Here is a 12269-nt window from a genome sequence, read left to right on the forward strand (position 1 = left end):
GTCTCCTGAGGTGTGTCTTGATGTGTTTGGACCATGATAGTTTGTTGGTGATGTGGACACCAAGGAACTTGAAACTCTCGACCCGCTCCACTACAGCCCCGTCAATGTTAATGGGACGTGTTCGGCCCTCCTTTTCCTGTAGTCCACAATCAGCTCATTTGTCTTGCTCACATTGAGGGAGAGGTTGTTATCCTGGCACCACACCACCTATAAGCTGTCTCATGGTGATCAGGTTGACAGTTTGTTGGTTGATGTGGACACCAAGTAGTTCACTACTTTTGACTGGGGCCAATGGGGTGTCTAGACTTTTGGCATCTACGAGCGCCATTGAAATGATCCGACAATTCGAAGGGTAAGAATTCCTTTAGGAAAAAGGCTTTGATGAAAGGATGTTAAAATACGCAGAAGGACTTTATACAATAGGTCTCCTGACCCTGTGGTTGTGACCGGGAAGAAGAAGTTGGGACACTCCATTTCCTTCCTGTCGCAAATGAAACAAGGACAAATACAAACCACCATTTTCTTTACCTTGCTCTCTGTGAATGTCTATGAAAAACACACACATCGTTCAAACACAGGGAGAGAGAGAGGTGGAGGAGAGAGACCAGAGAGCGATAGAGATGGAGAGATACTACCAATAGGCTAACAGGATTAAGTGCTGACTGTTGAGAGGTACAATGGAGAGTGTGATTAATTAACCTAGCGCAGAAGCCCGTGGAATTTTAACAAAGACAATGTGTTCCTTTTAAAAGACTATGTACCAAACAACAACCCTACTCCCTATATAGTGCACTATTTTGGACCAGGGCCCATAGGGCACGGGTCAAAAGTAGTGCATTACATAGGGAATAGGGTACCATTTGGGTGCCATTTGGGACACAGAGAACGAGCCCAGAGCAAAGCTGGCATCAGACCTGAAACCCAGCAGGACCAGAGTACTGAACAACCAACCAGTCAGAGAAGTTGAGTTAATTAATTAGGCCAGATTCCAGCACCTCAGGAGATTAAACAGCAAACCCAATCAGGACAACCTTGAATCAAACAGCCCTTTCAAGCCTTCATCAATCACACAGAGCTGATCCCTAGAGTCTGACTCTGTTCTCTCACTGAAAGAAGCAATCAAAAGATTCCATTCATTCGTCTAGTAAGAGAATCCTCTAACAGGATTTTTGGTCGATATATTTTCATCTTTTCATTTAGTCTTCCAGTAAACTCTATGAGCTCCCCGAAGCCTCACACACGTCTCCCCAGTGAGCGGGCCCCGTCCCAGACTCACAGTTTGATGGCATCATTAGTGTAATTACCCATGATGCTCTGTGAGCTGTGTTAATGTACAGAGTCACAGACTAGCCGTTAATCACCACACACACACACAGACCCACTTACAGCAACTACTCCTACACATAGTAATAGCAGTAGAAGCCTAGATCATGGTATATAATCTGACTCCAAGATCACAAACAGCTATCTGACAAAACCCAGGTCCAAGTGTTCTTTATTCCTGCTCTAGTGGGTTTCATACGCTTTGCTGTGTAGGACATTCATTTAGACGGGTACCATCAGGAACGACTAAAGACAAAACCCCCCCAGACGTGTTATCAAAGGCAGGATCAAAGCTACGTGCATGAAGACGTACCGACACAGGTGTAGGCTAATCCTCACCAAGTCACAGACAGACTGGGTTTCTAGCTAAACAATGTGAAAAGCCACAGCAACACAAATTATATAGGGTTTTACAGCCATCCATCGTCTGGAAACTGGAGTAAATGATCACTGAAGGTATTGGATGGGAACATAGTGTGTTATAACTTCTTATAACCATTCAACAGTTTATGAAACGTGTTGCGAGAACAAGATGGCGCTGACAGACATGGCAGCTCCACTTCTAGATCCTAAGCAACTTTGCAGTATTTTGTTTTTTTGTCTGTTATTTCTTAGGCCAGAATGTTTTTTGTGTGTTATTACACAGAGCAGGAAATATCTTTTGGATATCAGAGCAGCGGTCACTCACCAGCATTACGACTTCTCTGAATTGGATCCTTTGTTCGTACACACCAAGGGCAATTGAACTTATCCCAGAGGCTGCTCCAAGATGCCACCGGCGGAGAAGAGGTAGTCTGAGCGGACTTCTAGTCCAACTCAGGAAGTGTGAACACCATCCTCCACTTCCGAGTATATTACCCGCTAATGTTCAGTCTCTGGACAATAAAGTAGACAATGCTCAGCGCGAGGATCTCCTTCCAGAGAGACATCAGGGACAGTAACATACTTTGTTTCACGGACTCATGGCTCTCTCCAGACATACTGTCCCCGTCCATACAGCCAGTTGGGCTCAGTACATCGCGCAGACAGGAATAAATATCTCTCCGGGAAGAAGAAAGGCGGCACTGTATGTTTCAAGTCCTTTGGTTCAACCTACCTAGAATACCTCACAATCAAATGTCGACTGTATTACCTCCCAAGAGAATTCTCTTTGGTTATAGTCACAGACGTGTATATTCCCCCTCAAGCCGATACCACGATGGCCCTCAAGGAACTACACTGGACTTTATGCAAACTGGAAACCACATATCTTTGAGGGAGCATATATTGTAGCTGGGGATTTTAACAAAGGAAATTTGGAGAAGGTGAAAAGCTTCAAGTTCCTCAGCGTACACGTCACTGAACCTGAAACGGTCCACCCACACAGTGTGGTGAAGAACGCGCAATAACGTCTCTTCAACCTCAGGAGGCTGAAGAAATTTGGCTCGTCACCTAAAACCCTCACAAACTTTTACAGATGCATAATTGAGGGCATCACCGCCTGGTAGGGCAACTGCACCGCCCAAAACCACAGGGATCTCCAAAGGGTGGTGCAGGCTGCCCAAAGCATCACCGGGGGCAAACTACCTTCCCTCTCGGACACCTACAGCACCCGATGTCACAGGAAGGCCAAGAAGATCATCAAGGACATCAACCACCAGAGCCACTGCCTGTTCATCCCTCTATTATCCAGAAGGCAAAGTCCGTACAGGTGCATCAAGGCTGGGACCGAGAGACTGATAAACAGCTTCTATCTCAAGGCCATCAGACTTAAATAGCCACCACCCGGTTACTCAATCCTGCACCTTAGAGGCTGCTGTCCTATATACAGACATGGATCACTAGTCACTAAGAATGTTTACATACTGCTTTACTCATTTCATATGTATATACAGTATTCTATTCTACTGTATTTTAGTCAATGCCACTCCGACATTGTTCGTCCTAATATTTATATATTTATTAATTCCATTCTTTTAGATGTGTGTATTGTTAGATAGATACTACTGCACTGGTGGAGCTTGGCACACAACCATTTCACGACACCTGCAATAACATCTGCTAAATATGTGTATGTGACCAATAAAATTTGATTGGACTGTCAACTGAAGGAAACTAGCAGAGCATTATTCTGTAAAGAATCATGGTACTTACTGGCAAGGAGCAGGCAGGACAAGGCGATGACGTAGAGCTGTTTGACGGCTACATCGTAGTGATCCATGAACAGGTCCAGTAGGTAAACAGACAGGTGTCTGGCTGTAGGACACAGCTGGTAGCGGTTCGACAGTATGGCCAGTAGGTCTGCAAAGTACCGACGCATCCCTATCTGAGGGGAGTGGGCCCGATACACAGGCAGCTTCAACTCCTAGAGGGAGAGGAAGATGGAGAGAAAAGGAAGGAGGAGGAGGAGGAGAAGGTAGAGGGAAGAGAAAGAATTAATACAGGTTCTAACATTAATATAGGTTCGAACACAATATGGGTTCTAACACATTAATACGAGTTCTAACACATTCATATGGGTTCTAACACATTAATATGGGTTCTAACACATTAATATGGATTCTAACACAAATATAGGTTCTAACACATGAATACGGGTTCTAACAGGTCAAACACATTAATATAGGTTCTAACAGTTTAATATAGGTTCTAACAGTTTAATATAGGTTCTAACACACTAATATAGGTTCTAACACACTCATATAGGTTCTAACACACTCATATAGGTTCTAACACATTCATATCGATTCTAACATGTTCTAAAACATTAATATAGGTTCTAACTAGAGGTCGACCGATTAATCGGAATGGCCGATTAATTAGGGCCGATTTCAAGTGTTCATAACAATCGTAAATCGGTATTATTGGGCGCCGATTTTTATTATTTTGATATACCTTTATTTAACTAGGCGAGTCAGTTAAGAAGACATTCTTATTTTCAAAAAGGGCCTAGGAACGGTGGGTTAACTGCCTTGTTCAGGGGCAGAACGACAGATTTGTACCTTGTCAGCTCGGGGAATCCAATCTTACAGTTAACTAGTCCAAAGCTCTAACCACCTGCCTCTCATTGCACTCCACGAGGAGACTGCCTGTTACGCGAATGCCGTAGAAGCCAAGGTAAGTTGCTAGCTAGCATTAAACTTATCTTATAAAAAACAATCAATCATAATCACTAGTTATAACTACACATGGTTGATGATATTATTAGTTTATCTAGCGTGTCCTGCGTTGCAAATAATCGATGCAGCGCTGGGGGATGATTTAACAAAAGCGCATTTGTGAAAAAAAACACAATCGGACGACTGTACATAACCATAAACATCAATGCCTTTCTTAAAATCAATACACAGCGGTATATATTTTTAAACCTGCATATTTAGCTAAAATAAATCCAGGTTAGCAGGCAATATTAACCAGGTGAAATTGTCATTTCTCTTGCGTTCATTGCACGCAGAGTCGGGGTATATGCAACAGTTTGGGCAGCCTGGCTCATTGCGAACTAATTTGCCAGAATTGTACGTAATTATGACATAACATTGAAGGTTGTGCAATGTAACAGGAATATTTAGACTTATGGATGCCACCCGTTAGATAAAATATGTAACGGTTCCGTATTTCACTGAAAGAATAAACATTTTGTTTTCGAAATGATAGTTTCCGGAGTCGACCATATTAATGACCTAAAGGCTCGTATTTCTGTGTGTTATTATGTTATAATTAAGTCTATGATTTGATAGAGCAGTCTGACTGAGCGATGGTAGGCACCAGCAGGCTCGTAAGCATTCTTTCAAACAGCATTTTCGTGCGTTTTGCCAGCAGCTCTTTGCAAGCACAGCGCTGTTTATGACTTCAAGCCCATCAGCCTAACGGCTGGTGTAACCGATGTGAAATGGCTAGCTAGTTAGCTGGGTGTGCGCTAATAGAGTTTCAAACAATCACTCGCTCTGAGACTTGGAGTAGTTATTCCCCTTGCTCTGCAAGGGCCGCGGCTTTTGTGGAGCGATGGGTAATGCTGCTTCGAGTGTGGCTGTTGTCGATGTGTTCCTGGTTCAAGCCCAGGTAGGGGCGAGGAGAAGGACGGAAGCTATACTGTTACACTGGTAATACTGAAGTGCCTATAAGAACATCCAATAGTCAAAAGGTACATTAAATACAAATGGTATAGAGAGAAATAGTCCTATAAATACTATATTAACTCCAACCTAAAACCTCTTATCTTGGAATGTTGAAGTCTCGTGTTAAAAGGAACCACCAACTTTCATATGTTCTCATGTTCTGAGCAAGGAACTGAAACGTTAGCTTTCTTACATGGCACATATTGCACTTTTACTTTCTTCCCCAACAATTTGTTTTTGCATTATTTAAACCAAATTGAACGTTTCATTATTTATTTGAGGCTAAATTGATTTTTATTGGATGTATTATATGAAGTTAAAATAAGTGTTCATTCACTATTGTTGTAATTGTCATTATTACAAATAATGGTCCTCCAATAATCGGTATCGGCGTTGAAAAATCATATTCGGTCGACCTCTAGTTCTAACACATTAATATAGGTCCTAACATGTTCCAATACATAAATATAGGTTCTAACACATGAATATGGGTTCTAACATTAATATAGGGGACAGGGCTCCCCACGGGGAGGGGGACAGGAAGTAGTGGTGGCTGTTCAGTGTCCATTGCGGTGGGGGCAGGGTAGAAGCCTGTTGGGGGAGCAGAGCGGGAAGGGAGGGGGTGGAGGGGTAGCTGACTAGTGGTGGCTATTCAGAAGCCTGATGGTCTGGGGGGGGGGGGGGTAGAAGCTATTGGCCAGTCAGGTTTCCCATGACGCTCCTGTACTGCCCGTGTCTGAGTGATGGAAGCGTGGAGAACAGGCTGTGGCTCGTGGGGCTGGGGTCCCTGATGATCTTCATGTCCTTCCTGCGACACCTGGTGTTGTTGATGTCCTGGAGGGAAGGCAGTGTGCACCCAATGGTGCGTTCAGCTGAGCGTAGTGCCTTGCGGTGAGCGGCAGTGGAGTTGCCGTACCAGGCTTTGATGCAGCCAGACAGTACGCTCTCTATGGTGCTCCTGTAGAACAGAGGACAGGCTGATTTTCTTCAGCCTCCAGAGGTTAAAGAGTCGCTGTCTTCTTCACCATGGTGTCCGTGTGGTTTGACCATTTCAGCTCCTCAGAGATGTGTATGTGGAGGAACGTGAAGTTGACACGACTATTTCCTTGGTAGCCCCGGTGAATGAGGATGGGGGCGTGCCCAACCTGGTCCCTCCTAAAGTCCACAACCAGCTCCTCTGTTTTGCTGACGATGAGGAAGAGGTTGTTTACCCCGCACCACGCTGTCAGAGTGCCTACCTCCTCGCTGTAGGCCAGTCTCGTCATTGTTGGTAATCAGGCCTACTACTGTCGTGTCGTCAGCGAACTTGATGGAGTTGGAACTGTGTGAGGTCACACAGTCATGGGTATACAGGGAATTCAGCGGAGGGACTGAGGACGCACCATTGTGGGTCCAGCATGTTGAGGATCAGTGTGGAAGAGGTAATGTTGCCAATCTTTACCACCTGGGGGGGGTGGCGGCCCGTCAGAAAGTCCAGGAACCCGTTACACAGGGAGGAGATCAGTCCCCGGGCCGTGAGATTTGTGGCGGACATGATGGTCTTTAACACATAAACAGCAACCTCCGATATGCATTCTTAATGTCCAGGTGGGTGAGGGCAGTGTACGGTGCCACCGTCAATTGCGTCGTCCGTGGATCACGTTTGAATGACTGACATCCGTCCTCTATGGAGACCGTAAGCACGTAGTCCTCGATGTCTTCAGGGGCTCTCCGAGTCATAGTCCTCGATGTCTTCAGGGGCTCTCCGAGTCGTAGTCCTCGATGTCTTCAGGGTTTGTCCTCGGCAGCTCAGAGTCGTTTTGTTCGAAGTATGAGAAAAAGGTGTTTAGCTTGTCCAGTAGGGCGGCGTTGGTATCCGCAAAGTGACTGGCTTTCTTTTGTAATCCGTGATCGTTAGAAGCCACATGCACCTCGTATCCAACCCGCTGAATTGCTCCTCCACTTTGTCTCTATACTTGTGTCTCGTCATCTTGATCGATCTGTGTAGGTCGTATTTGTACCGTTTAACAATACGATTGTCCCCTGGTCACCATTGTCCCCTGGTCATGATGTTATTCCCAGAGGCAACCTGGAACATATTCCAGTCCACGTGATCAAAACAGTCATGGAGCATGGATTCCGATAATGTTGTACAGAAGTGGAACCGGAACGTCCGTCTCGAGACAGGGTTCCCCATGGTGGATAAGCGGAGGGGTTGGTAAGGAAGCATGGTGGTTCAACAGTAGGGGTTGGTAAGGAAGCATGGTGGTTCAGCAGTAGGGGTTGGTAAGGAAGCATGGTGGTTCAGCAGTAGGGGTTGGTAAGGAAGCATGGTGGTTCAGCAGTAGGGGTTGGTAAGGAAGCATGGTGGTTCAGCAGTAGGGGTTGGTAAGGAAGCATGGTGGTTCAGCAGTAGGGGTTGGTAAGGAAGTATGGTGGTTCAACAGTAGGGGTTGGTGAGGAAGCATGGTGGTTCAGTAGTAGGGGTTGGCGAGGAAGCATGGTGGTTCAGTAGTAGGGGTTGGTGAGGAAGCATGGTGGTTCAGTAGTAGGGGTTATGTTAAACCCTTAGCACATCTCCCATTCATGTTCAATTAGCAGCTGGCGTTTCAAAGGGACAAAATTAGAAGAGAAAGACATTACTATTAAACTACAGGACTCTGGTCAAAAGTCGTTTTTATCTTTAAACACCTCAAGGACGTACCCAGTGTCCTCCTAGTCAACCATATACGGTAGCATAGTGGAATAGAGGAGTGTCGCTTGAGCGTTCAGCTTAAAGATGCATTTGACAAGGGGATCGACAAAAACAAACTTCTTCAACCCGCAATGTACTGTCTTTAATGCTTTATCAGTCTGTCTCTATACTAATACAGGCTTAGAAAACTAGAGATGCTTTGGTTATACAATAAATGCTTTGTTTCTCCTTCTTCATACCACACACAGATGGATATTTGATCTAAAAAAAACACAACAACAAGGGCTTTATAATGTGGATTTATTTAATATCAGATTAAATAAGGGATGGATTCATCTTTTTACGTAGTGCTGTATCAGTTTGTGGTTTGCTGCTACAGGCACACGGTAAACATCCACTAAAAACACAGGTTACTATTGTTGTCTACTTCAGAGACAGAGAGCCTACTTCCCTTCCCTAAGGGTTGTCCAAACAACAAACACTACCCTACCCGTAAACCTAATATTTACTGGACACTGACGCCGTAGTGGCTGTCAGCATGACCAACATATGGAGGACCACAATCTATGGCATACGTGTGACTCACACATATTTAATCTGTGAGTTTCATCAATTATCTGTTGGGTTAGTTCTATGTAGGCGATACAGAAACAATGGTGATCACTAAGGTGATAGGCAGCTAAAGGAATCTGAAGGACAATACATACATACACAGAAACCCCTGTAAAACACCACCCCCGCCTTGAGTTCTCCTCACTTCTCCGCCCCCCTTGCCTCTGGTCCATCTGTCTGTCTGGGGGTTCAGGGGCATTGTGGGGAACCGCAGTGGAAGGCAGGGGACTGGATGCAGAGAGGAGCAGACTAGCCTGCTGATGGGCTACAAGTATTTAGAAATAGGGTTTATGTCTGGGGCGTTGTTTTGGCTTTCAAAGACACTGGACAAGTTACATCAGCATAATTGCTTATTTATTTGGTCTGCTGATTGGTTGAAGGGTTGGGGGAGTCAGAATAAATCAGAAGGGAGGCCCTAATCTACATACCCCCTGGTTACAGACGTCATACCCCCTTGGTTACAGACTTCATACCCCCTTGGTTACAGACTTCATACCCCCTTGGTTACAGACTTCATACCCCCTTGGTTACAGACTTCATACCCCCTTGGTTACAGACTTCATACCCCCTTGGTTACAGACTTCATACCCCCTTGGTTACAGACTTCATACCCCCTTGGTTACAGACTTCCATAGTGAGTCAGACGAGTAAATAAAAAAAGACTGTGGTAGGCTAAGTGAATGACTTGTAATGAGACTGCCCGATTGTAACAGAGCGGGGGCAGCTGCCTGCAACAGTGCCATCTACTATCCAAATACTCCCCCTACACATGACGTGCGCGTAGACACACATAAACCCCTACTCCATATTGTCCCTCCTACATAGAATCAAATTAGCTGTGATAATCTTACTCCCTACAAGAATACTGCAGTCCAGTGACAGATGCTGCCATTAAAGGGCCACACAGTAAAAAATATAATCATGCTGGAGGTTTGTCTAATTACTGTATCAGCCAATTAATGAGCCTCAGCCCTTCTATGTAATCTAAATTAGATCACTTCCAAATAGATGACAGTCATGTAATTATATCTGCCAACATTAACTACACTGTATGGTGTAATATAGCTAAACATATAAGTCGAGGAGTGGCTATCAAGGCACTTCTGGCTTGGATCTTAATTTTTTATTAAACACTAGGTGAACAAGAAAACATATTTGACCTCTTATCCAGAACGACATACATGAGCTATTATAGTTAAGTGCATTGCTCAAGAGCACACCGGCAGATTTGGTTTACAAGGTCGGCTCAGAGATTCGAACCAGCTACCTTTCCGTTACTGGCCCAATGCTCTTAACCGCTAGGCAACCTAGATTAGTTGTCGTCTTGTTTAGGTTAAGCTGCATTTAAGCGCAGGTGATCTGCAGGCCACCAAACTCAACTTTCTCCCTGGCATTGAGAACATCCCCATAATACCTATTTCAACATGCAGTTGAGATTCTTATCACATGTGGTGATGATAAGTGGAACTCAGGGAATGAACCAAGGAGACCCAGAGAACTGGATTCATAGAATCGGAATTCAGAATTCTATTCATTCTAAATTCTATAGTCTATTAATTCTGATTCTATGAATGGCTGGTCTTACCTTGATGCGGAGGGACTGATGGATATCCCCTGCTAGCTGTCCTTTCCACCATTGTAACTCACTTTCCATCTTTCCCATTCAGAGAAGGCCACAAGGATGAAGTTCAGCCCTGCAGACACACAGCAATGTTGGCTAAGTCAAGAGACATCCTGGCTGTATGCCACATGTTATGGTAGTTGGTGTCTGATCACAACTCTTAAAACATCTATTTTATAAGAGAGAGGAAGCTCCAGCAAAGCAACAAATGTGTTGATTTCTAGGAAGAAAAAAAAACATTGCATCTTTTCAATTAACTTGCACTATGAAGTAATAGCAAATCAAATTCTAGAGGTGAGTGGGTTATGCGGGGTGACATGCTGCCTTTGATATTCATTAAGCAATCACTTTGAAAATCGATTGCAGTTAAAGATCAGCATTTGATCAAATAGAACACACCAAATAGCCTTCCGAAATGTTTACAAAGCAAAATTCTGGAAAACTATTCAAAATAGTTGGCTGCTCTTTTGTAAGCTTAGACATGTCACTGGCACTGCATAGCCCTTGATCATGACTCTCAGTTCCACTACATTATGCAGGAGGGGGGGGGGGGGGGGGGGAGTTGTTAAAAGCCGTGACGCCCCGTCTGAACATTAACACGCATCGCTTGCTGTACGGTTCTGGAAGCATAAGGATCGTATTTTTCATATCTGCACCTATAAAGGTGTGTATTCATTTAACATCTAAAAAATGTATAATATATTTAAAAATATATATATTTTAAATTGATACACACCTTTACAGGGTTAGGGTTCCCACACGGTCATATTTCCATGTTACAGCGCTTGTTTACGGAAGACAGAGTGGACTACCTGTGCTAAATAGCTATCTGCATCTCCGAAACCTGTTTGTAACGGCAGACGCCACAAACTTGTCACTGAAAAACACCGTTGGCTGCAACGGTGTTGAAAACCGTGTACACCAAGTGTGTATTTAGCGTTTGTTATTTTGATGTGATATAAAAGTATAGGGATTTATGTTTCTAGAACCGTACCGCAATTGATTTACGTTTAGATGCAGTTTTAACTGTTTTGGCTGTCAGAGCCAATTCACCCTTTAAACAGAGTATGTAAGGTACTTGGACTAAGGAGTAACGTTAGACTCCTTTAGTACAATATTGGACTATGGGGGAATGCAGTGCAGTACCATGCATGTGGGTGTGATTTAAATGCCCCCCTGAGGTGGAAAAAACGAAATGGGATTTATAGTGCTAGGTTAACAAAGTAACTTTTTGTTGTAGGCCTAACAACAAATTGCTACTTTGTCACAAATCTGCTTAGGAGAAAAAGAAATCAATACGTTGATAATGAGAAAATTTGTCAAGACTGTCATTCAGCGGTGTCAACACCACGAGACGTTTTTTTTTAACAGAAAAGTGGACCGGTCTTTCGTTTCTAATACTCTTTAATTTATAGGCCTTTAACTCAAACTTGACAAAGATCGCACGTGACTATTTACCGCATTAAATCCATGACACACACATTTAATCAACTTTTAAATTTGCGACATTTCCATGATCGCATGTGCCGCTCACCCTTTCCGACAGGAATACCCTCAGACCTCTTTGTTTCACTCCGACATCCTGAATGAGTGAATTCCTCTTTGGGAAGTTGTGTGTTATCCTCGGTACCGGCGAAAAGCGACGACGGTTTCCGTTCTTCAGGTGACAAAGTAACAATGCTTCAGAACAGTTTAATTCCGCTGTTTTCTAGTCTGTTTACACTTTTCCAACGATTTTTCCACGACCGTCTCTTTCTAACGAGTTCCCGTTCAACAAAGTGGTTGGCTGCCCCAGCTGCTATTGAGGTCGGTAAGGAGCTCGTGAACCTGCGTACGCGAAACACCGAGTGTGACATGGGAAATGTAGTCCAAAAACCCCGTGGCTAAAATGGGATAACTACGGCAATAACTCTTTCTCTAATTGATTTCAATCAAACTGAACATG

The 12269-nt window shown here is 44.1% G+C and overlaps 1 protein-coding gene across 1 annotated transcript in view; it reads right to left on the minus strand.

The window, feature by feature from the left end:
* The window catches only part of LOC109880549 (cyclin-J), a 32954-nt gene extending 20777 nt beyond the window's left edge, over positions 1–12177 (minus strand). Inside the window, exons 1-3 of the mRNA XM_031789602.1 lie at positions 11859–12177; positions 10289–10397; positions 3457–3667 (exon numbers count right to left, since the gene is read on the minus strand). Coding sequence (XP_031645462.1) covers positions 3457–3667; positions 10289–10366 — 289 coding nt within the window. The 5' untranslated portion in view covers positions 10367–10397; positions 11859–12177. The remainder of the gene's footprint in view (positions 1–3456; positions 3668–10288; positions 10398–11858) is intronic.
* Positions 12178–12269: the final 92 nt, after the last annotated feature.

The sequence above is a fragment of the Oncorhynchus kisutch genome, linkage group LG15 (assembly GCF_002021735.2).
Source record: "Oncorhynchus kisutch isolate 150728-3 linkage group LG15, Okis_V2, whole genome shotgun sequence".
Lineage (NCBI taxonomy): Eukaryota > Metazoa > Chordata > Actinopteri > Salmoniformes > Salmonidae > Oncorhynchus > Oncorhynchus kisutch.